At 41.9% G+C, this 22,752-nt stretch overlaps 1 protein-coding gene across 2 annotated transcripts in view; it reads left to right on the forward strand.

Moving 5' to 3' along the window:
• Positions 1–22,752, forward strand: part of PKHD1 (PKHD1 ciliary IPT domain containing fibrocystin/polyductin) — a 471,902-nt gene that overhangs the window by 21,218 nt on the left and 427,932 nt on the right. For both annotated transcript variants that reach the window (XM_072832682.1, XM_072832683.1), the window contains exons 8-21: positions 2,591–2,669; positions 3,938–4,012; positions 5,366–5,430; positions 5,941–5,980; positions 6,610–6,680; positions 9,626–9,727; positions 10,537–10,632; positions 13,886–14,027; positions 16,833–16,947; positions 18,130–18,408; positions 19,829–19,918; positions 20,030–20,120; positions 20,800–20,942; positions 22,306–22,436. In XM_072832682.1, coding sequence (XP_072688783.1) covers positions 2,591–2,669; positions 3,938–4,012; positions 5,366–5,430; positions 5,941–5,980; positions 6,610–6,680; positions 9,626–9,727; positions 10,537–10,632; positions 13,886–14,027; positions 16,833–16,947; positions 18,130–18,408; positions 19,829–19,918; positions 20,030–20,120; positions 20,800–20,942; positions 22,306–22,436 — 1,519 coding nt within the window. The remainder of the gene's footprint in view (positions 1–2,590; positions 2,670–3,937; positions 4,013–5,365; positions 5,431–5,940; positions 5,981–6,609; positions 6,681–9,625; positions 9,728–10,536; positions 10,633–13,885; positions 14,028–16,832; positions 16,948–18,129; positions 18,409–19,828; positions 19,919–20,029; positions 20,121–20,799; positions 20,943–22,305; positions 22,437–22,752) is intronic.

The following is a 22,752-nucleotide window of genomic DNA, read 5'->3' on the forward strand; positions in this document are numbered from 1 at the left end:
TGTAGGTAAGAAATAGATTCAAGAATTGCTAAGCCTGCCTTACAACCAACTAGTAAGCACAACTAGGATTATATGTAATCCGCTGTCTGATTCTTGGCAAATCCCTATGTCTACTTCAGATTTTTCCTTTGTTCAGGGTTTCCAGATGGTGTAATTACGAAAATATAAGTCGCTAAATGTTTATATATAGTTGTGTCTAAATGCATAAACTGATCTAGTTTTGAATGGCTTGCTCAAGAATGTCAAAATGAATATCTGAGTCGCTGAAAAATGTTTGTACTTTCGTGTGTGTGTGCATGTGTGTATAGACGCAGATTATGTATGCATGTATTTAAATTATATCCTGAAGAATATATGAATCTGGTATGATTTTATTAATGCAGGTTATTCAGAGATCTGTTGCTTTCCATTTGTCTGAATGATCAAGGCATGATCATGTTTTATTAAAAAGACATGCATGTGGTCTAAAAATCACATGCAGATGTTTGGGTCCCTGCTGGTCTGGGGTTAGAAAGCTCTTGTTTAAATGGCAGAAGGCCACGGGGTGAGGGATGAGGAAGGAGCCTGCCATCAGAGGTGTGAAATGGGATATTGGCTCACCCAGATCTGTCAGGCCCGCCTCTCCTGCTGAGTCTGAGTGTCGCAGATGGTCTCCTCCACCTTCTGGGGGAATGATTGGTGACTGGCCTGGGTGGAGTGGAGTGCTCCCTCCAGGCAGGATCCACACAGCGGCATCTTAGAAATCACTTTCCAGACAATTACTCTCGTTTCATTTGGGAAGCCTGCCCAGAGTGGCAGCCAGGGAGATGGGGGAGGTGGTGGGGACAGGAGAGGTGGGTTCCATTAGCAGCTGAATTTCTATATGTGGTTAACAGTCCTCCACTGTGACATGGAATCCCCTGGCACCATAGGCAGGCTTAGCCATTTCTCAGCTTCTATTGGGCTTCTTTGTTTAGAAATAAGACAGAAACTCACAGAATTCCCAATTTTAGAACTTGTTACCAATTTTTAAAACTGTGCCCATCAAAGCTAGAAATCATGCTCACCAAAGCCAGGAAACCAATAACTTAGCTCTATTCAAACAAAGGGAAATTATTTTGCCAGTTGTTAATAGTAGCAGAGAGCTCCGGACTCTATGCTTTCTTTGTGTCCATGACCTTTGGCTAAGGTCCCTTTCTACCTACTCACCGTACAGTGGCTCTCATACTTCTTGAAGTCTCCCACGCTTCCAGTGCCAGTCATCCTATGACCCCGTATGAAAGTCATCTTGTATTAATAAAACACAAGCACAATGTGAAGGAAACAACTTGGTGATGTTCTTTTGTGACTTTGAATGTGGCCATGAAGAGATTCAAACCCTACTGCACTCGGTGACCTCATGAGCCCCCCATAGGTATTCTTTTCTTTTCCAACTTTCAGGTTTTACTTACTGACCAAAACCTCTCTCACCTCTTAACATCATTTGTGATGCTCCAAGACTATGACAAGCTGGTCAGATTCTCTAATTATTTGGAAGGCACACATTTCCAGGCTGTAGGGTTGTCTGGTGAACTTTAACTACATCACCTAGCTATGGTGTGTTTGCTTAAAACCTTGCCTCATGTAGTTCCACAGAGCTGAGTTTAGGTATTTTCAACTGTGGAAGAAATCAGCTCATATAGCATCCGGGAGGGGCCCCCAAACTCTTTTTGAGAAAGAGTTACATCAGATTCCTTTCTCACCTCCTGTGAGCAGAGTGGGTAGGGACAGTACCGAGAATGCACCTGGCTGAGAGGGGATTGCTGATGCCTGCACTTCCTCTTGAACTTGAATTCAAAAGAGGGGAGTATTAAGGCAATGCTTGTTACCCAGTGGAAATCCCTGTGAGTCACATCGAGGAGCTCAGCAGTAGAAGTCAACTGTTTGTCAGTGAGCAAGGCAGACACCAGCTGTTTGCAGATCCCCAATTTGCCCAATCTTTGAACATGAGCATATGGGTTGAATGAATATGTGCAATTGTCCATCCTTTAAGCCATAACTCTGTTCTATTTCATTCTCTCCTTTCTCAGTTCCCATCCTTTTGGGTCATCCTTGACATTTCTCTTTTGTACTCTGAGATATGGAAACAGTTTAACCAGATTGTGTGATAGGAACCTTCTCGCTTGTCCATATTAACAAGTGTCCAGAGGAAAGTCTATAGAAATGTGAGGCACCCCAAGGCACATTGTCCTTAAATCTCGTGTTAAGTGGATGGTCTATACATAGCCAAGAAAGTAGAATGAGGCAGTGTGTGGAAACTGATACCTTCCTCCTGAAAGCCTCATACTTTATGGGACTGTGAGGAAGACCTGTTATTGTTCTATGTTCCATACATAGATGATTATGTCAGTGATTGCAATAATTGGTTATTTTAGCCTTTCTAACACGTAGTGTTGATCACTGGATCATACTTGGCACTCTTTTCCTGTTGTACGGTTTTTAAAAGGCGTTAATATTCTGAGTCATGACCAATGTGGCTGTATTAAATAGATGAACCAAAAAGAAATAGTTATGTTATAATTTATGTTTTGAGCTAAGTGTATTAACTCTTTAAAAAATCTTCTTAAAACAGGAAAAATGATACATGTGTATGGCTGGATTATCACTGGAAGATCAGAAACCTTTGATTTTGATGCTGAGTACATTGATAGGTAAGTGTATGTTTGTTTCGGTGTTCAACTAGTTACAAATATGCTGGATTGCTTCCTGAGACCAGCTTCCCCAATAGCAATAAATTCTGAGCAGTTGGCACAGAATTGCTGTTTTCCTCTTTGCGGTTTATGGTCCCTGGTGAGCTGGGCTTCAGCAAACTTTGTTAATGTAATTGCAACTGGTCGATTAAGTCAGTCCATTTATTTACTGACAACTAGTCACTCTGGGCTCAGCGTGAATCGTGCTGTAATTTCATCTGTGGGTTTTCTTTTGCGATTCTTACCCTGTTCCCCATGTTTCTCAGGCTGAAATAAATATTTTATAAAACGATGTGTGAACCCAAAAGACCATCATAACTTCCTTGTTTGGTTGGTATGCACTTGTGCATTTAGAAACTGTTAGCGTGATCGGAGGAAGATATGGGAAAAGGTACTGAGAGTTTTACTGTTTTCTGGGAATGATTGGGATTGCCAACATGACTTTCTTCACCAGAGACTCTTTAAATGGAAAGTGCTACTATTAAATCATGTGTGTTAGGAAAAGAGGAGAACCAGAGGGTAAGTATTAAAGTTGTGTTTGGCGGCAACTTTAGCAACTGTGATTACATGACATCTGAATTAGTTTCAGTGAGGATTGATAAAGTCGAAGAAAAACCTAGTGTTACTATAGCTGAGCAGATTCTATATACTGTGTCTCATTTTCCTCGTCCTCCTAGATGGGGATCTCCTCCTCTGTTCTGTTCCTTCTCTGTGATTCTGCCCTAGTGGAAGAGGACATGATCTGGCTACTCTCGGGATCTAATTCCTGCCATTAAGTCATAGTCTACTTGTCTTGAAAGGAAATGACTCTTTCTGTGGAGTCTAGAAGGCCCAAGTACATACATAATATGCCACATTCACTGCTTGGTCCCATGTCAGCCTGGGTCTGGGATAGAGCTTTGGGAAGTAGGAACATAGGCATAAATTCCACAGTAGTTCTGTGTAGACCCAACATAGCCAATGTAGACATGACGAAGATTTGGGGGGAAAAGGGAGATGCTCCTTCTGCAGTGTCAAATGTGGCCCATGCAACAGTGCTATGCACTCCTACCTGCAGGCCGAGAGTAGATTTAACATCTCCTCAGGGGACAGGCTTCGGCCACCTGCAGAATGCCCCATAAATCCAGAGAATGCTTATAACAATGTTTCCTGTGAGTTTTGCCAGGAGTGTTTACTGGAGCCTTACACTATTGTCTCATGTCTTTTTTCCCCATTTAAAAAAAATCAAGCCCACTGATCTTGGAAGCTCAAGGAGACAAATGGGTCACAGCCTGCTCTCTTATAAACAGGCAGACAGGAAGCTGGTGAGTGTCTTTCCTGCCTACATACATGCTATTAGCTTCTTCCATGTGGGTTTCTTTCTCTCTCTCTCTTTCTCTCTCTCTAGCCTTCTCCCCACCCCACATCTATTTTTTTTTTAAATATAGATAACCCATAACTGCTGACTGCCTTGTTTTTAGACTTACTGGAAAATACATGGTAATTGATTGGAAATGCAAATTGAAGTGAATTCTGAAACTGTTCTTAAGAACAAATAGCTAACACTAAGTGCTCATTCTAGGCCACGCCCTGCTCTAGCACTTTTACATTTAAGTTACCCAATAGCCTTATGAGGACATATAGTTATCCCACTTTATAGAGGAGGAAACTGAGGCACGGAGGGGTCTAGTAACTTGCCAGACTCCAAGTTCATGCCCTTAACCGCTCCACTATAATGACTAGCCAAAGGGGAAAAAAACCCTACGATTTGTTTGTTTATGTATTATAATGACAATTTTTAAAATGAGTGTCTACATCTACATGCTTACAGTTTAGCTAACCAACATTTTGCTGGATTTTCACTTCACTTAGGACTGAGTAGATTTAACCTTCTTGTGAGGCCATCACAAGGCCATTATATACTCTATGGTTCAGTTTTTTAGGACTGGCATTTTGTAGAGCCAAATTCTATAATATAGTTTCTTCCTACTGTCTTCAGTTTGTTTACTTGGAATTGTTCTTTTTTTGGGCTGACATTTTTTTTCTCCAAATTTTTGTTTAAATTCTATTTAGTTAACAGTGTAATACTGGTTTCAAGAGGAGAACTTAGTGATTCATCACTTACAATATAATACTCAGTTCTCAACATAACAAATGTCCTCCATTTTAAAAAAATTATTTATTTATTTATCAGAAAGAGAGAGAGAGAACGAGCAGGAGGGAGAGAAAAACGCAGACTCCTTGTTAAGCAGGGAGCCTAATATGAGGTTCAATCCCAGAACCCTGGGATTATGACCTGAGTCAAAGGCAGATGCTTAACTGACTGAGCCACTCAGGTGCTCCACAATTGCTCTCCTTAATCCCTATCACCCATTTAGCCCATCCCCCCACTTTCCCTCCATCAACCCTCAGTTTGTTCTATAGTTAAGAGTTTTTATGGTTTGCCTCCCTCTCTTTTTTTGCCTCTTCCCCTAACTATTGTGTTTCTTAAATTCCACATATGAGTGAGATCATATAATTGCCTTTTTCTGACTGATTTATTTTGCTTAGCATAATACACTCTAGCTCCATCCACATTATTGTAAATAGTAAGATTTCATTTTTTTAATGGCTGAGTAACATTCCATTGTGTATATATGTCTGATAATTCTCACCTCAGGTTTTGATTCTTTCTTTAGCTATCCTCTTCAGGAAGACCATGGTCTTGGGACTCTGCAGTGCCGTGTGGAAGGCAACTACATAGGTCTGTTCAAGAAGTAACACAAATTTAAAGTCTTACCTGTTTCTTTTTTTGTAACAGAAAAATACGATTTTAAGAATTTGTTCTCATAACGATGATAATAGTAACTACCACGTATTGAGAACCACTTAAAAAGCTATACAAACAGCTTAAATAGAAACTAATGTAATCCTCACAATAAGTGGATTGGTGAGTTGGTAGAATTATTTTCACTTTATAGGTGAAAAAACTGTGGCTAGTAGCCAGTGCAGCCAGACTTATGATGTTTAGTGTAGCTGCAAGCCTGGGCTCTTACCTGCTATGCATCACTACATTTATCCCTTATTGTTGTGAGTCAGCACTGATGGTGCTAAGTCTCGGCAGTGTTTCTTTTGGGCACTATTAAAGAAATTCCAGGTTTAGGTGGTCAGTTGGTGATACCTGGTGACCTTGGGTTTATGATAGCAATGGCATGTCTCATACATGGTGATATATGCAGACTCTGGTGTTAATGTCTGTTTATTTTTGTTACAGGTTCCCAGAATGTTAGTTTCTCAGTATTTAACAAAGGAAAGTAAGTAACTGGAAGCAAGTAAATTTATTGCCACCTTATATTATCGATCTCTTTCTTTCTTTTTTTTTTATCGATCTCTTTCTTGTCTTGCTTATTTTTTCGAACCTTTTATAATGTAAAATTCCAAACATATAGGAACAGAATAGCATCATGCATTATGATTCTGAATGATTTTTGCATGCTTTACCTAATGTTGAATTTGTCAGGGGTTTTCCTGAAAAGCGTACTATATTATAGCTGATATTCATCCCATTATGGGACATAATGTGACACATTGCCTATAGCTCACAGCCCCAAGTATGGAGGTTCTCTCTTTCTCTCAAATTTAGGAAGTAATAACACTAATTATCTATTAAAGATCTATTCTAAGCCAGCTACTTCCCAGGCCCCTTTATGCTCATCTTTCCCTAATGCTTGTGATTCTGTGAAGTAGGTATTACCATCACCATACAAAAACTTTCTAAGTCACAAAACACATGTCACCACATTGGTATCGTTCTCTACCGGTGGTAAAGAAACTGTTCTGAAGATCAGGAGACATTGGCCCCCAATCTTTATTTTAGGTAGCCAGTTTAAGAAATGCAATCTCAAATGCTTTTCTCATCTAAACCAAAACTTTGTCTTGGAAGGTCCATGGTACACAAGAATGCATGGCTGGTCAGTGCTAAACTGGACCTTTTCCTATACCAGACATACTCAGGTATGATTTCCTCGCTCCTTCCCTCATGCCTCACTCAGTGTTGGATCCTCCTTCCCTTTCTCCTGGCCATTTCTCTTGGCCTTGGGCACCTGAAGGTGGTCCCATAATGATGAGTGATCCTTGGATTTTGGGTGAGAAGTTGCTTGTGTGAATGTCAGCTTTATTTATTTTTTATTTTTTGGAGATTTTATTTATTCACGAGAGACACACAGAGAGAGGCGGAGGCATAGGCAGAGGGTGAAGCAGGCACCCTGGGGGCAGCCTGATGTGGAACTCGATCCCAGGACTCTGGGATCACTCCCTGAGCCAAAGGCAGATGATCAACCATTGACCCACCCAGGGGTCTTGTGAATGTCAGTTTTAGTTGCTATGTTATCTATATTTAGTTGCTTGATCATAGACTTCTATACAAAGTTTGTGAATATAAACTGAATGGAAGAAAGGAAGTCATCCTTGTTCTATGTTCTGGGAAATAATAGAAAAGAGGTGGCTCCAAAAAATACAAAAGTGCATCTTTCCAGTTACTTTAACACCACCTCTGAGCATCACCCAACAAATTATGACTGGCTGATACTGATGCTAAATTATAGTGTTGTTATCTGATGAGCAAACCTCTGTGTTAAGAGATGAATGCTGAAAATTGGCAACTTGCATGAAATTGTGAACCCAATTCAATAGTAGAAAGTTGACCACTCAAGAAGAGTGCTTAGATTTGAGTCTTGAAGATGATCATAAAGCCATTGAAGACGAGTCTGTGAGGAAGGTGCAAATCCAGGGACAGCAGGATCAAGCCTTTGCCAAAAGTGCAAGAAGTTTCACAGATCATGGGGCAAATGCCTTTCCCTCTCTAAATAGTCTAATTGTGTAAAAAGCTGAATTTTGACCATTGTCTTTATTTTCTTTAAACAGTGTAACTAGTCTCTTTGGGAGTGACTTTGAAGAAGCCACCTGAGGGGGTGGTGATGGCAAGGGCCACGAGAAGCATGGCTGGCCCTTGCTGACTGTTTTACATGCAATCTCAATATTTATTTAATTCAACCATGAGATAGCTATAGTACTAGTCTCATTTTACAGATCCTGCAGAAATAGACCCAGAGAGGCAAAGAAACCAAAATTCCTAGTGCTAGAAATGCAGATCCAATTCAAAATCTTATGCACATTACCAAGATACAATGGGAAGTACACTTGCCTGGCCACCCAAAGCTTCCTGGTGAATGTGCCTAACACTATTGAACCCTGAATGCCAGACAGGCTGACAGGTATCTCCAGTCACATAGCTATTTTTGGCACCAACATCATCGGGTGAGGACTCTCTTGCACCAGAACTTTCTCATAGCAGAGGAAGCTACAGGAGAGGAGATGTGGACAGTGACAAAGTGCTCTGGGCAGAGCTTCTAAGGGCTGGCATTCAATTACACCTTGAGTTTGGTTAGGTCATTGAGCCTTTCTGAGCTGTAATTAAGTATCTATGAACTGGAAAAAATGGTGTCTGTCCTAACTCAAAAAACTGTCAAAAGAAGTAGATGAGCAAGAGTCTTGGGATTCATCTACAGTTTTCTTCCCTTCTCCTGTTTCTAATCCATTTAGTTACCAGTTTCTGCCAGCTTTACCTCACATCCATTTCTTGATATGGTTTTATATTATTTACTGCAATTAGACCTCCCATGGATTTCTTAATATGATGTATTCACTCTGTCTCTACAACCATTGCCTCGAATCAGGACCCCATCCTCTCTTGCCCAGCCTGCCACAATGGTTCCCAGGGGCCCTGATGTACCATCTGTCCCCTGATGGTTCATGCTTTACATCGCCACCACCATGCCCTATACCAAACATACATCTGATGCCTCTCTCTTGCTGGGTGCCCTCTATAGGAAAGGGTACCAGATACCACACTCTGGTGTCCTCCTCATCTGCTTCTCTTGCTCCTTCTTTCTTTCTTATATTCCAGCAACACTGACATGAACTTTAAATGCAACTTCTCTCCATACTCAGGCTATTGCTTGCCTTTAAACACCCTTTCCCTTCTTCTCTTTCCTCCACTTGGCCAGTTCTAATTTATGCTTCAAGATTCAGCTCAGGAGTCATTTCTAGACATTTCTTTCTTTCACCAGACCCTCACTCTACTCCTAAACCTCCCCTGTGCACTTTCATGTGCTCTCTCTAATTTCACTACTCCAGAATGCCCAGATAATTATACTGTGTCATGGGCAAAAGCATTGTGTAAGAAATGTCCTGATAAAATCCATAACCATTCATGATTAGCTTCTTTGTATCTTTAGTTTATTGGAGAACACAACTCCTCTTTCCTCTTGAGGGAATGGAACTCAGAATGGTCAAAGTTGGATCATAGGAGAGGAAAAGATTAGAAATCTTACATTCTGGTAGATGGATGGCATATGACAGTGAGGTTTTGAAAGCAACCAGGAGGCAGCATAGAACAGGTTTGAGGTGGTGAGTGCACATGGGGGAGGAGCGTGTGGGTTGGGGAGGAGGCAAGTTTCCCGAAGACAGTGGTGGAATTCATTCTTTTGCTTAGTGCACACTGCAGACTCATGGGTGAACGGAGGTCTTGCCTGGTACATCCAAAGTTGATTCCTCCATAACATATAACCTACTATTCTGTGACTTATAAATTGAGTACTTGAGATCTGGTGACAGATTTCCTAAGAAAGCATCCTGGTATGTAGGGATTTCTGCTGATAGCATGAGTGATTCAGTCACTTTGAAATATTGATCCTGTATTATATGTATTAGTGCATATTGTTATAGATGAGACTTTATATTATGCGTTTTAAATAGCTACTAGAAAAAATTCTAACCATTGCTTGTCTTAGAAAGTTCAAGTAAGGAATACATTATTGATAGCTTTCTATTATTATACTATTCTCTGTGTCACATTCTGGCCTATATTCAGAAGCTTACTCTTTTTTTTTCTTTTGCAGAAATAGTATCAGTGTTTCCAGAAACTGGAAGCCTTGGGGGAAAAACAGATATCATAATTACAGGAGACTTCTTCGACAATCCTGCCCTGGTTACCATAGCAGGTAACTAAGTTGAAATGGCTGAAAATAGTTCATAGTTTTAACTGCTGTAGGAGATTATGTATTTCTAATGATATGGAGAGGGTGGGGGAAGCAATTTTTGCCTCCTCGGACTCATCATGCCACCCTGTTCTATGGTATTTTACCTGTTTGGTTGAGACTATGTGGGATCGCAGTCCTGCAGGAACAGAGTATTCTGTGGACACACTCATAATTCATGGGCAATTCCCTCAGGTGTCCTCATTCTGGGAATGAAGAGAAGGGAATAGTATAGCTGCATCTTCACAAACGTCTACTCCTGCTGCAAGGCAACCTCTCTCCCCACTCTCCTTGCTTAGCTCTCTCTATAAGTTGAAGTGGGCAGGCGTCTGCTAGGCAGAGTCTTCTGGAATGCCTACTTGGCTAATCCTTTTGTGGGATTCTTCTAGAACTTTCAGTTCTGCCTGGTGGGAGTTTCCTTCAATTGGCAACACCAACGGTGCAGGAAAATATCCTCACCATCTCATGTCACACTTAACCTCCTACACTCAGCTGAGTGGTTTGGTGCATTCTCAGTGAATGGCACTGCTTAGCCTGTTTTCATTCTGATTACTGTAAGCTGCCCTGTGTCTGGTTGCCCTGAACTCTCCCTTTCCTGGCCCCCTTCATTTGGGAGAACAACATCCAGTTCATTGCCTGATAATAGGAGCTGTCTACTTCAATGTGGTCATGTTGTCCTGCCATCTATATACCTCTATATACTTCTATATACATCTATATACCTCTCTCTTTCTCTTTTTATCCATTTTTCTAATTTCAGAAATTCTCCTTAGGTGTTCCATGTGATATCAGACACATGTCTCCCAGGAAGATTGAGTGTACCACTAGGGCTCCAGGAAAACGGGCAAGACTCACTGCTCCTCAGGCAGGTAAGGAAGCCACCATAGCTGTTCAGTGACCTCCAATCATGACCATGAGAGACTGGGAAATAGAAATGAGTGTTTGCCGTCTCAGCTGTTTGAATGGTTAGCTTGGTGAGCCCTGGGCCTGTGATACCACTGTCAGGGCTTTCCTTTCAGAGAGGCTCTGAGCTTTGTTCCAATATTGAGTGACACTGTACTAGCCCCAACCAGATGAATGGCCAGGGGAGACCCGATCTAGAAAGCAGAATGGCAGTCAAGACATTGTGGTAGCTACTGGTGGGAAGACCCTAACTTGCCTCCCTTCATGCCATGGGTCAGTTGTGAGCCCTTTGTCTAAGAAGTCGGGGCGTTAGAGTGCCCTCCTGTGCTCATCATGACAGCAGTAGGCAAGGCTAGGGAGCAGGGCACAGTGGAATGCATTTAAATGCCTTTTCTCCTTCCTCCAGGGGCAGCTGTCTGTTTTTTTGAAAAGTAGGGATGTGTTGCACCATTGACTCAAGTTTATGCCTGGTGTGGGCAGAAATAGAGGAGGCAAGGTGGCAGGTTCTACTTGTTCTTTTCTGTTTAAAGCTTGCATGTCATGGCTGCAGATCAAAAGCACACCACCAACGCACCTTTCTGGTAAGTGTTAGAATTGGAAGCTCAAGCATAGTTAGGGACTAAGGGTGGTTGGCATGTCACGTAGCCTGGAACCACAGGCTGCACATCTTGTGTTCCTCACCTGTCCCATGAGGGGCTGACTTCATGGTTAAACTATAGACAGGGAGCTCAACTCCAGGAGCTCAGCACTTACAGGGAAAGTAACCCAGCGTGGGGCAGAAGAAGCCTTTCTAAAGAAAGGCCATTCAGGTGTGAAAATGCATGCAAAGCTTTGGTTTGAGCATTCCCCAGGTCCCAGATCTGCAATTTTTACTCAGGGAAAGCTCCCATCCAAGAAAAGGAAACTCCTGAAGCAAATGATAGGGAGAATGTGTGTTTCCTGTCAGGAAATAGAGAGCTATCCCCTATTTGAGTGGTTCCTGCTTCAGCTACTTGGGTAATGGTAGGATAATTTCCTGAATGCAGCTGTTCTTGGGAGTTAAAGTCCTTTATGAAGACCTCTTGAAGTTTCTTCTGTGAAACTAGGGCAAATTATTATGTAAAGCAGGAGTGCTCTGTGGCCTACAGGGGATGTTTGGCAGCAACTGGTTGTTACAGCTGGGGTGATGGTGGCGGTGGTGGCACAGCTGGCCTTTCTTGAGTGGAGGCTTGAGGTGCCCAAAACATCTTTCCTTGCACAGCACAGGCATGAAGGAAGCTCTCCATTAATCTAAGTTCTACATTAAAATATTCTCTTATTTAAAGGGGAGCCCTCTTGTACTGTTGGTGGGAATGTGAACTGGTACAGCCACTCTGGAAAACTGTGTGGAGGTTCCTCCAAGAGTTAAAAATAGACCTGCCCTATGACCCAGCAATTGCATTGCTGGGGATATACCCCAAATATATAGATGCAGTGAAACGGCAGGACACCTTCACCCCTATGTTTATAGCAGCGATGCCCACAATAGCCAAACTGTGGAAGGAGCCTCGGTGTCCATCAAAAGATGAATGGATAAAGAAGATGTGGTTTATGTGTACAATGGAATATTACTCAGCCATCAGAAATGACAAATACCCACATTTGCTTCGATGTGGATGGAACTGGAGGGTATTATGCTAAGTGAAATAAGTCAATTGGAGAAGGACAAACATTATATGGTCTTATTCATTTGGGGGATATAAAAATTAGTGAAAGGGAATAAAGGGGAAAGGAGAGAAAATGAGTGGGAAATATCAGAGAAGGAGACAGAGCATGAGAGACTCCTAACTCTGGGAAACAAACAAGGGGTAAAGGAAGGGGAGGTGAGTGGGGGCTTGGGGTAACTGGAGGACGGACACTGAGGGGGGCACTTGACGGGGTGAGCACTGGGTGATATGCTATATGTTGGCAAATTGAACTCCAATAAAAAAATTAAAAAGGGAAAAATATGCTCTTATTTTTCTGCTTGTTCCGCATCTATTTCCTTTTTTTTGGATTTAACAAGGAAAAACAGTAGGAGTTTAAAATAATAGCTACCCCAGCTCTCCTTTATTGAGTACTTACTATATTTCAGGCTCTTTGTGTATATATTTTAAGCTCCCTTAGTCTTTTTTTTTTCTGAAATTGTCAAATTGACTCATTTCTTCCCCCAGCCTTATTGAGATACGATTGACTTATAACTCCATCTACCTTAGTCTTTAGTGAATGATCTTGATATTGTTGACCCCATTTTGATGCACAAGAAAATGAAGGCATTAAGAAGTTTGCTCAAAGCTGCACATCTAGTAAGTGGCAGAGCTAGAATCTGAGTCCACAAACAGATGACTCCATTGCTTGACTTTCATTCCGAGTTAGCATGCAATATTGATTATATTTGTACCTTTGGTGTCAGGGTTTGCTTAATATAAAACACAAATTAATAAGTACAATATCCTTGAAAATGTCATGTAATGGTAGCATGCTACATAATTTGTCCCACAAATAGGGGCCATGACATGTGAAAAAATTTAAAGATTGCCAATATTCTGGAGGAAAAAGTGTTGTAGGGAATAGGATTCCCAGGCTGAACTAGACCTTAAAAGATACTGAGGGGGCACTTGGATGGCTCAGTGGGTTAAGCTTCTGCCTTCGGCTCAGGTCATGGTCTCAGGGTCCTGGGATCTAGCATCAGGCTTCCTGCTCAGTAGGGAGTCTGCTTCTCCCTCTCCCTCACCCCCCAACCCTGTGCTTGTGTGTACGCTCTTTCTCTCTCTCAAATAAATAAATAAAATCTTAAAATACTTAAGTTCATTCTTGAACAGAAGTCAGAGCCCATGATGACGTTGTCCTCCTTTACTCAGTCATAGCATTTGTTTGCTCTGTCAGTTCTCCCCATGATTGGTTTCTCTTTCCTTGACACTCCCATTAAAAAGGGCTCCCTACCCTTCTGTAGTCCTCTGAAAATATTTCCCTTTATTGCTCCTTATCAAGCATCTTTTTTTTTCCCAAGAGACTCCGTCCTACAATACACAATATTTACTGCTTTCCAGAACATTTGTGTTATCTGTAGAATTTCTCACGGGACTACTCCCTCTAGGTCTCAGCTGACTCACCTTTGTAGATAGTATCTGGATCAGCTTCACTCTGTTGTCCAAGGTAAAGTAGTTCCCCAATTTGGGGATGGAAGTCTTCTGATGCTTATGAGGCATGCATGTCTTACAGGCAATCGAGGGCTTCTGTTTGAAGTTGGAGAAGCTGTCGAGGGCTTGGATCTCACCGTAGCCACCCCTGGATACCGGTGGCAGATTGTCCCTAATGCCAGTTCACCGTTTGGATTTTGGCTCAAAGAAGGGCAACCTTTCAGGTATGCTGTAGGAAAGTGGGAGTTCATATCAAAAGTGTCTTTACTAGCCTACATGAGACTAGGAGAAAATAAGCAATGAAATTTCCAGGGGAAGAATTCTAACAGCTACCAATTCAACCACAGCTCATGCTAGTGTAACACAAGCCTTTTATAGTGCACACGAAATTTTGATCAATAGATATAATTGATATTTTCTACAAGTCTGCTTACAGTCTGCTTTGGGAGATGACTATTAATCTGAACATTAAGCTGGATAAGCCCAGAAACTTGGTAGAGAGCAGGGTAAAACTTGATGTCGGTACATGGCTAAGACATGAAATCAACATGTTGTTGATGCCAAAGAAAAAAGCAAGAATATGCTCTTTGGTCATTTGGAACAACCACCCGGTGCTGAAGGTCAACCAAATGGCTGGTGCATAGCAGAGGAAGCTATTATGGGTCCTAAGAGACATTGTTTTCTAAAGCAGTGACGGCAAATGTGAGTATGGTTTTCCTATTAGTGTTGTTCTGAATATTTTTAATCCCTTCAAGGACATGGTCAAAATGTCTAGCTTTTTAAAGTGGTCATAAAAATATAAAAAGTTGAGAATTGCTTAGACACACTGTTTCCTTAGTGTGCCCTCAATGTATATACAGAGGGATGGATTCTTTACTGTGTGATGAATCTCTTCTTCTTTCAAATCACTTCTCAAAGAGGTTGGTCATGACCCCTGAATGTGAATTCCAGCCATTCTGGGACTTCCTCCAAGGATTTGGCCATTTAAATTTCAACTCAATTGTGGAATGAAAGACTTTGTTCCTTATTCAGGGTATTACAGACATCAAAGAAGCCAAGTAGAGAAGAAAATCTTTGAACAGAAAAGAGTAGTTTCTATTGTCCCAGAAGCCTAACTAACTAGGTATTTAACCACCAATGTATAGTTTTAAAGTGGCAATCGTGTGGTCCCTTGTGGCACCTAATGATACATCTTTATCATAGTTTTTGAGAACTAACAATAATGTTCAAAGGAAAACCTTTCAGCTATATTCAGTATGTGGGAGAATGTTAAGGAAAGAGTCAGATCATCTCAAAATACAAAAGGGCATTTTGACTGTATGGTATCACCTGCAGGGAATTTTAACTGCCATTTGGGGGTGCCACAAGCCAGAGTAACTCTTCCCATTCTTTCTGTCCTTCATTTCTTTAAAATTGTTAAAGCATTGAACTATTTATCAATTAATTGATAAATTATCATTTTGATGAACCCTTAAAATAGTTATTTTCAAAATGATTTTCAGAACATATTCTTGGTATTTATTGAGATAGTTTAATAATTTTCTTAACCATATCTCTAATACTAAGGTCTCTACAATTTATCTTAAACATTAAAAAATATGGTCATGTTTTTAAAATGTTTCATAAAATTACCTGCAACCTTCTTTGAAGTTGTACGATGTCTTTTAATTCAAAATCATTGACTCATTCGGCTGACTTTTCTCTGTGGGCCATAATATTTTTAATTGGAAAAATAGTCTCTATAGGTAGTGAGGTATCTGGTAAGCTCCCAGCAAATCACCCCCCTCGTTTGTTGAGATAACGTTTAATGGATAAACCTTCAGATAATGAAAAACTGCTTACATTACGCACAACATTGTGTTCGGTATTGAGAAGTTTAGAAGGTAGAGAGCAAGGTCATGATCTTGAAGAATGACCAGCCTTGTCATGTTCATGTACAGCCACAGAGCAAGGTCAGGCAGCATGTACTAACATTCCTCAGAGTATCTGGTGTGTCTGCTCGTCTTCTGATTCAGTTCAACTGATGCTCATTGACTTATTTCCATGCTCCAGGCCTTCGAAGACAAGTTAGTTCATGAGGAGCAATACTGAGGAAGTATTTATAGGTCTAGTTTGCAGATGAGGAATCATAGTCCCTAATAGGTAAATTGTCTTTCTAATATTACGCAATTGTCAAACAGCAGGACTAATCTCTGAATTTTTGGGATTTCAAGTCTCATGATTTCTCTGTAAATCCACCTACACCCCATTATGGCACGCATCCTTCTTCACCCATAGGAATACAATACTTTAAAGAGACACACGAGTCTGAAACCTCACATAAACACCTGCTTCTGTGAAATTAATGGCTAATATGAGGAAGACAAAATAAAAGCCTCTCTTAATATCACTTGGGGCCATGTCAAGTCTATTACTCCCTTCAAAAAGAACTTCAAAGTGTTGTCTACCCATCAAGTAAGATTATTTGGCGGGAAACACTCTTGTTGATTTATGATTATCCACGTATACTTAGAGCTGTGCACACACACACTTGTAATGTGGCTAATCACTGGCTTTTGCCAGAGAGATTATCTAACACACATCATGAAGTATGATGCATTGGAGTAGGAGACAAGGAACAAGGTTTCTAGAAGTCAGAGAAAATTCTGATTGGTGATCTCTCTTTATTTCTAATAATCAGAATAATATTTATTATTAATTGAGTGCCTATCATGGGCCAGGCCCTGCACTGTTAGTAAATGTTCTCAGCTAAGCTTCCAGGCAGCCCTGTGCTGTGGCTACAACTTTCCCAAAGACACATGACTGCAAAGGGAGTCCTGGCCATTGTGAAGGGTTGGGTTGAGATATTGACTGCAAGTGCCACAGGAAGAGCTGTTTACAGAGTACCCTGACTGCTCAGGTGGCACAAGAGTTAAGCGTTTCTTCCTCATTTTGCCATAAAGAAAAACAAAGTATGAGGGAGTCCATTTGTTGGGTCAGTGTTTCGGGCGTGGGTTTCTCTCACTTCTCTCTGTTTCTGTGCTTTCCAGAGCACGGCTCAGTGGGTTCTTTGTGGCCCCAGAGACAAATAATTACACTTTCTGGATCCAGGCTGACAACCAAGCTTCCCTATACTTCAGCCAGTCAGAGGACCCAAGGATGAAGGTATTCACCTCCTTCTTATGTTTTTTTATTCTTCTTCCCTGAAAAGAAAAAAAAAAAAAAGGAATAAACTCTAAAGCTCTCATGTTCTATTAATAGTTGTAACATGCCACTAAGCAACCAGGGGTTTTAACATTTCATTTTGTGTGTGTGTATGTGTGCGGGGTATTTTTTTTTTATTAATTTGTTTTGAAAATTGAAATCTAATCGACATGATTTTAATTGTTGAAAAAGAATTTGGTTGAATGTGTTGGCATGTTTTTGAGCACTTACTATAAGCCGGGCATTAAGCTACTTCTTTTATGTACTTTGTGTCTCATCTTCACAGCATCTCTGTGAGCTAAGTATATTTATCTTCATTTTCCAGATAAGCAAATTGAGACTGAGAAGGATTGTATGGCCAATCCAGGGCCACTTGGGCCAATCCAGGGCCATGTTCACATTCCTATCTGTCTGCCTCTAAAACTTGTGCATTTTCCACTGATTTTTGGGTAGAGATGTAACCAGTCTTAGTTAGGAATTTCCAAGTCAGCTTTGAAGGATAAGAAAAGGTGCTTTTAACAAAAAGCCAAAATTCACTAGCGCCATCGACAGAGAACCACATTTCCTCCCTCAAATTATTAACATGCTTCTATGAAATTGCTTTGCAAGTTGGCTAGAGGAACATCATAGATTTTGATGTGGTCGAGTCATTTTAGATTTCTCTAAAATGTCTTTAGACTGGCTTAGTACTATTTTATCCATAGTATCATGTAAAGCCAGGCTTTTAGGTTGGCTGGTTCTGCTCTAAACATGATCCATCCATCCATCTGAATACAATTTATTTTTATTTTTTAAAGATATTATTTATTTATTCGTGAGAGAAAGAGAGACGCAGAGACACAGGCAGAGGGAGAAGCAGGCTCCATGCAGGGAGCCCAATGTGGGACTTGATCCTGGGTCTCCAGGATCACACCCCAGGCCAAAGGCAGCGCTAAACCGCTGAGCCACCTGGGCTGCCCTGAATACAATTTAATACACCGAGATAGAGTGAGGAGGGAAGAAGCATACAAAATCACAGGCTAACTGTTGGAAAAGCAGACCAGTCCAAAGACCCTGTTAGTAGCTGTCCAGACACTTTCTGTTTGAGAAAGAAATGCCCATAAGCTTCACAATGTTGATTATGATATGCTTCTTGGGCCACAGGTGAAAGTGGCTTCTATCAGGGTGGGTACTGCTGACTGGTTTGACGCCTGGGAACAGGACAGGAATGAGGGGGTCTGGCAACGGAAGACTCCCAAGTTGGAGCTGGTTGGTGGTACCAGGTACTACCTGGAAGCAGAGCATTATGGGAGAACCCCCAGCAGGGGGATGAGAATTGGTGTCCAGATCCACAACACCTGGCTGAATCCTGATGTGGTCAGCACTTACCTCCGGGAGAAGCATCAAATCCGAGTCCGTGCCCAGAGACTTCCGGAAATCCAGGTTTGTGTCTCTTCTCTGTGGGGTTAGATTCAGAGGCTCAACTCTGGAAGGAACATAGTTTTGCCTAGTGGAAGGATCACTAGCCAGGAGCCAGGAGATTTGAGTCATAATGATAAATCTGCAGCTAAAGAGATAGGATATCTATCCAAAAGGGTTGTGAGGATGTCTCAAAAAAACGTAGTGTCGGGATCCCTGGGTGGCGCAGTGGTTTGGCGCCTGCCTTTGGCCCAGGGCGTGATCCTGGAGACCCGGGATCGAATCCCACATCAGGCTCCCGGTGCATGGAGCCTGCTTCTCCCTCTGCCTATGTCTCTGCCTCTCTCTCTCTCTCTCTCTCTCTCTCTCTGTGACTATCATAAATGAATAAGAAATTAAAAAAAAAACGTAGTGTCTTATTAAGATAATTTTAATCATGGTCTTAGTTTTAGGAATTTAAGTTCCAGGTAAATCTTCTGGAAACTTATTCCCCAGAGTAGAGATAAAGTCCTCTAAACTAACACACCCATGTATGCATGCACATTAGTGTACACACAAGTGATTGCATTGTTTTTACTGATTCAAGTCCTATCTCCCTGTACATGGCGTTTTCTACATCTACTTTTTAAAGGTCAAGGCCTTTAGGTCTCTCCACTGTGCCCCATATTTTCATTGAACTATATCAGTGTACTTTCAGTTCTTCACTTCTTGATATACAAAGATGAGTTGATATGGACTCTGCTTTCTTTTAAAAAAATCAAATTATTTGTTTATTTATTTATTCATGAGACACACACAGAGAGAGGCAGAGAGATAGGCAGAGGGAAAAGCAGGCTCCCCACAGGAAACCCGATGAGGGACTCAATCCTGGGACCCCAGGATCACACCCTGAGCTGAAGGCAGATGCCCAACCACTGAGCCACCCAGGCCTCCCATGGACTCCGCTATTAAAGCTTACAGTCTAATAGTAAAATATGTACACAAAGAACCATAGAACAAAGTAGAAAGGAGCGAGTGATATAAGATGACCAATCTTACTTCATAACTGAAGTACAGTGTGCCTGTCGGGGAATGTGCTAAGAGCAAAGCAGAGACTGAATAAGCTCTGAGAGAGTGTGGCGTGCTGCGTGGCTGCTCCTGCCCACCAGGCCACCCACCCTGGGAGAGAGCACTTGGTGATAAAGGCTGAACTGGGGCCATTCAGTGGCAACATTGGATCTCACACCCTAAAGGAAACAGGAGACACAGATGAATACAGAGATAGACATATAAATGTTTTCATTTGGTGCTGACCCTTGGGTTTCCAGATATTTGTAGATGATAGTGAGTGTAGACAAAACTGAAATTATAAATAAAAGGAAATAGCCAGTGGAGGAGATCGGGCCCGAGTTTCTCCAGCTTAATTGGTTCACGTCATTTATTCCTGTCACTCTTGACATCTCAGATGCTGACTGTGTCTGGTAGAGGGAGCTTCTTCCTTACTTGGGACAATGTCACTAGCGAGCCAATCCCTGAAAATGCCACAGCCCATCAGGTAGGAACCTTCTTCAAATAATGACAAGTAGGGGAGCTGGGAGGTCTTTATGCCCACGGTATAAACTCTTGAGGGGTTTTTTGGTTTGTTTGTTTTTGTTTTTTAAAACAGATTCAAACAGCCATTGAGGAGTTACTTGCTGTCAAATGCAAACTGGAACCGCTTTCGGCTAACATCCTACTCTGGCTTGGGTTTGAGCAAGGTGTGCTTTCCTTGGTTTGACAAATGCTGATCCTCTTCACCACCATTGTCTTCTCTTTCTTTTTTTTCTGTAAAATGGGAGCAATCTTCATTTCCTACTACCAGAGTCAAGCAAATATATGGAAAGTGGATCTGGACACCTAGTGGTTAAGAGAGTGACTACACGCATGGGAGGAAGCCACTTGGTGTGGGAGTCAGAGAAAGAAAAGGCATCCTCCCTGAGCTGTCAGATGAAGCCAAGTGCTACCATTCTGCACAGTGGGGAAGGGGCAAACCATACAGGCGGGACAAAAACAGCAAAACAGCATACTTTATTTAATTCAAATTGTATCCAAATAAAGGAATTGTTACATGGAACAGTTGTTTCACCAAATTCTAAAAATGTGAGGGCATGTTCAATGTTAAATATTACAGTGAACTAAATTACAGTCAGCACTCCTTGTATTTTTGCTTCTCAACAGTTTTTCATGCCATAGGACACAGAAAAAATGGTAATAGATTTTCGATGCTCCATGGCAGACAGAATGGGGTTCTCACATCTTCAAGTCTTCAAGCACAAGCCTCACCGGGCTCACCCAAGGGCTCAAGGGCTGCTGCCATGGTGAACTCATAACTCAACATGTTGGTAAGCTCTGTCTTATGGATCTCTATGCCAGTCGTCCTGTTTTATGTGCATCCAGGCCCAGAAGGATCCAGCTTTGAGGGGGACCTCACCAGTGGGACAGAGCCCTTCTGTGGGAGGTTCAGCCTCCATCAGCCTCGACGACTTGTCCTAACACCTCCAGCTGCCCAGAAAGACTACTGGCTAGATCGGTACACACATGTAAGTAGCAGTGCTCACGCTCCCAGGTGAGGTGGGTAAGGAGGGGTTGGCATTATTCTCTGGGGTTAGACTGAGCTGTGATTTGCCAATGCATTTTGAGCTGAGGTTCCAGGTTTCTTAACTGCTGTTTCAAATAGTGAACAGACACCTCTGATCCTTCATTAGTTATTACATGGAAATGCCTTTGTCTTAGCTGTGAGACCTATGGATGTTCTTATGTCCGCCAGTATCTTTGCTCGCTAGGTAAGAGTGTGGACTCTACAGTCAGACTATCTGGCTTTGAATTTTGACTCTACCCTTACATCTTCTCAGGGTTTCACTTTAGTTTACTCTTCTGTGAAATGGATAGTCATCTGGTCTAGAATTATGGTGGATATTAAATGAGATAATCCACTGACACGCACTGGTTAAGATTCTGTTTAATGCTAGTTGCTGTTATTTATTATAGTTTTTTTTTTTGTTGATGGATTGACTGGCACATTTCTTGAATAACTTATATCCTTTGTGTCAAGTTCTAGCAACTTTCAAAAAAAATGCAGTCTGTTTGCTCTTTGGGATCCAGATGGAGCCTAAAAGTTTGGCTAAATTAATGGCGGTGCTTAGGGGTGGTGGCAAGAGGAGTCTCTTTCAGCTCTGAGATCATGTCATTCTTTGATACCCCCTCAAAATTCCATCTCCTATGTGTTTCAGTGTTCAGTCGGTTCTTTGTGGGACTGCAGTGGGACCTGGGATTAGATGGGTCAGCTTGGGGCACCACCCATCTTCCTGCCTGTCTTAGGCAGTACAGGCCCCCAATAGGGGCAATTTTGCCCACTTGGGAAAGGTTGGCAATTGTGAAGACACTTGGTTGTCACACCAGGGGAAGTGCTACTGGCATCCAGTGGATACTTCCTAGGAATAGTGCTAAACATCCTACAATGCACAGGGAAGACCCCTCACAGAAAAGAATTATCCAGTCTGAAAGGCCAACAGTGGAAAAAATGCTAAAATAAAGTCTTCTCGTGACAATTTTACTTAACTCAGAAACCAAGGATGCCACTGAGTTTGAGTTCAGGACTGAGGCTCAGAGGGGTCAAGTGGCTTGCTCAAGGTTGCACAGGTAACTGGGTCAGAACAGGGGTTTTCTACTCGAGATACTCTGAAGTCGTAACTGCCAAACACAGTGGTAGGCATTTACTAACTCTCTGTGGAGTCAATAACAATTTGTCTTTCTCGGGAGACTAGTAAGCTCCAGGAGGAAGGGAACTGGGCTGACTCTACCTCTCACAGCACGAGGCGGTCTCATAGGGAGGGGGTTCTCCTGACTGCTGGAATGACTGCCTCCTGCACTAATCAAACTTGTGCACTTATCTGGTATCCATAGTTGTGCATTGCATACAAAGGCCGGATGAAAAACATCCTGAAGGTGACCGTGTTTTTCACAACTGATTTTCAAAATTTCATTAAGAAGAACATCACCTGTGACTGGAATCTTGTGGGGACTCGTCCCAACAGGTAGCTAATCTGTGGGGAGGTGTGGTGGGCATTCTTCCAAATGGGATGATTAGCTCTCTTGGGGACCGGGGCCCATATGAGGTATTAATGATGTCTTATTCTGGGCCTCAGATACTAACCTGGGGTTCTTCTTCTTCTTCTTTTTTTTTTTTTGAAAGATTTATTGATTTATGTTAGAGATAGAAAGCACGCACACAAACAGGGAGGGACAGAAGGAGAGGGAGACTCTCAAGCAGGCCCCAACTCACCGCTGCGCACAGAGCCTCGATCCCACCACCCTGAGCTCATGACCTGCGCTGAATCAAGAGCTGGCTGC

Source organism: Canis lupus, chromosome 7 (assembly GCF_048164855.1).
Source record: "Canis lupus baileyi chromosome 7, mCanLup2.hap1, whole genome shotgun sequence".
NCBI lineage: Eukaryota > Metazoa > Chordata > Mammalia > Carnivora > Canidae > Canis > Canis lupus.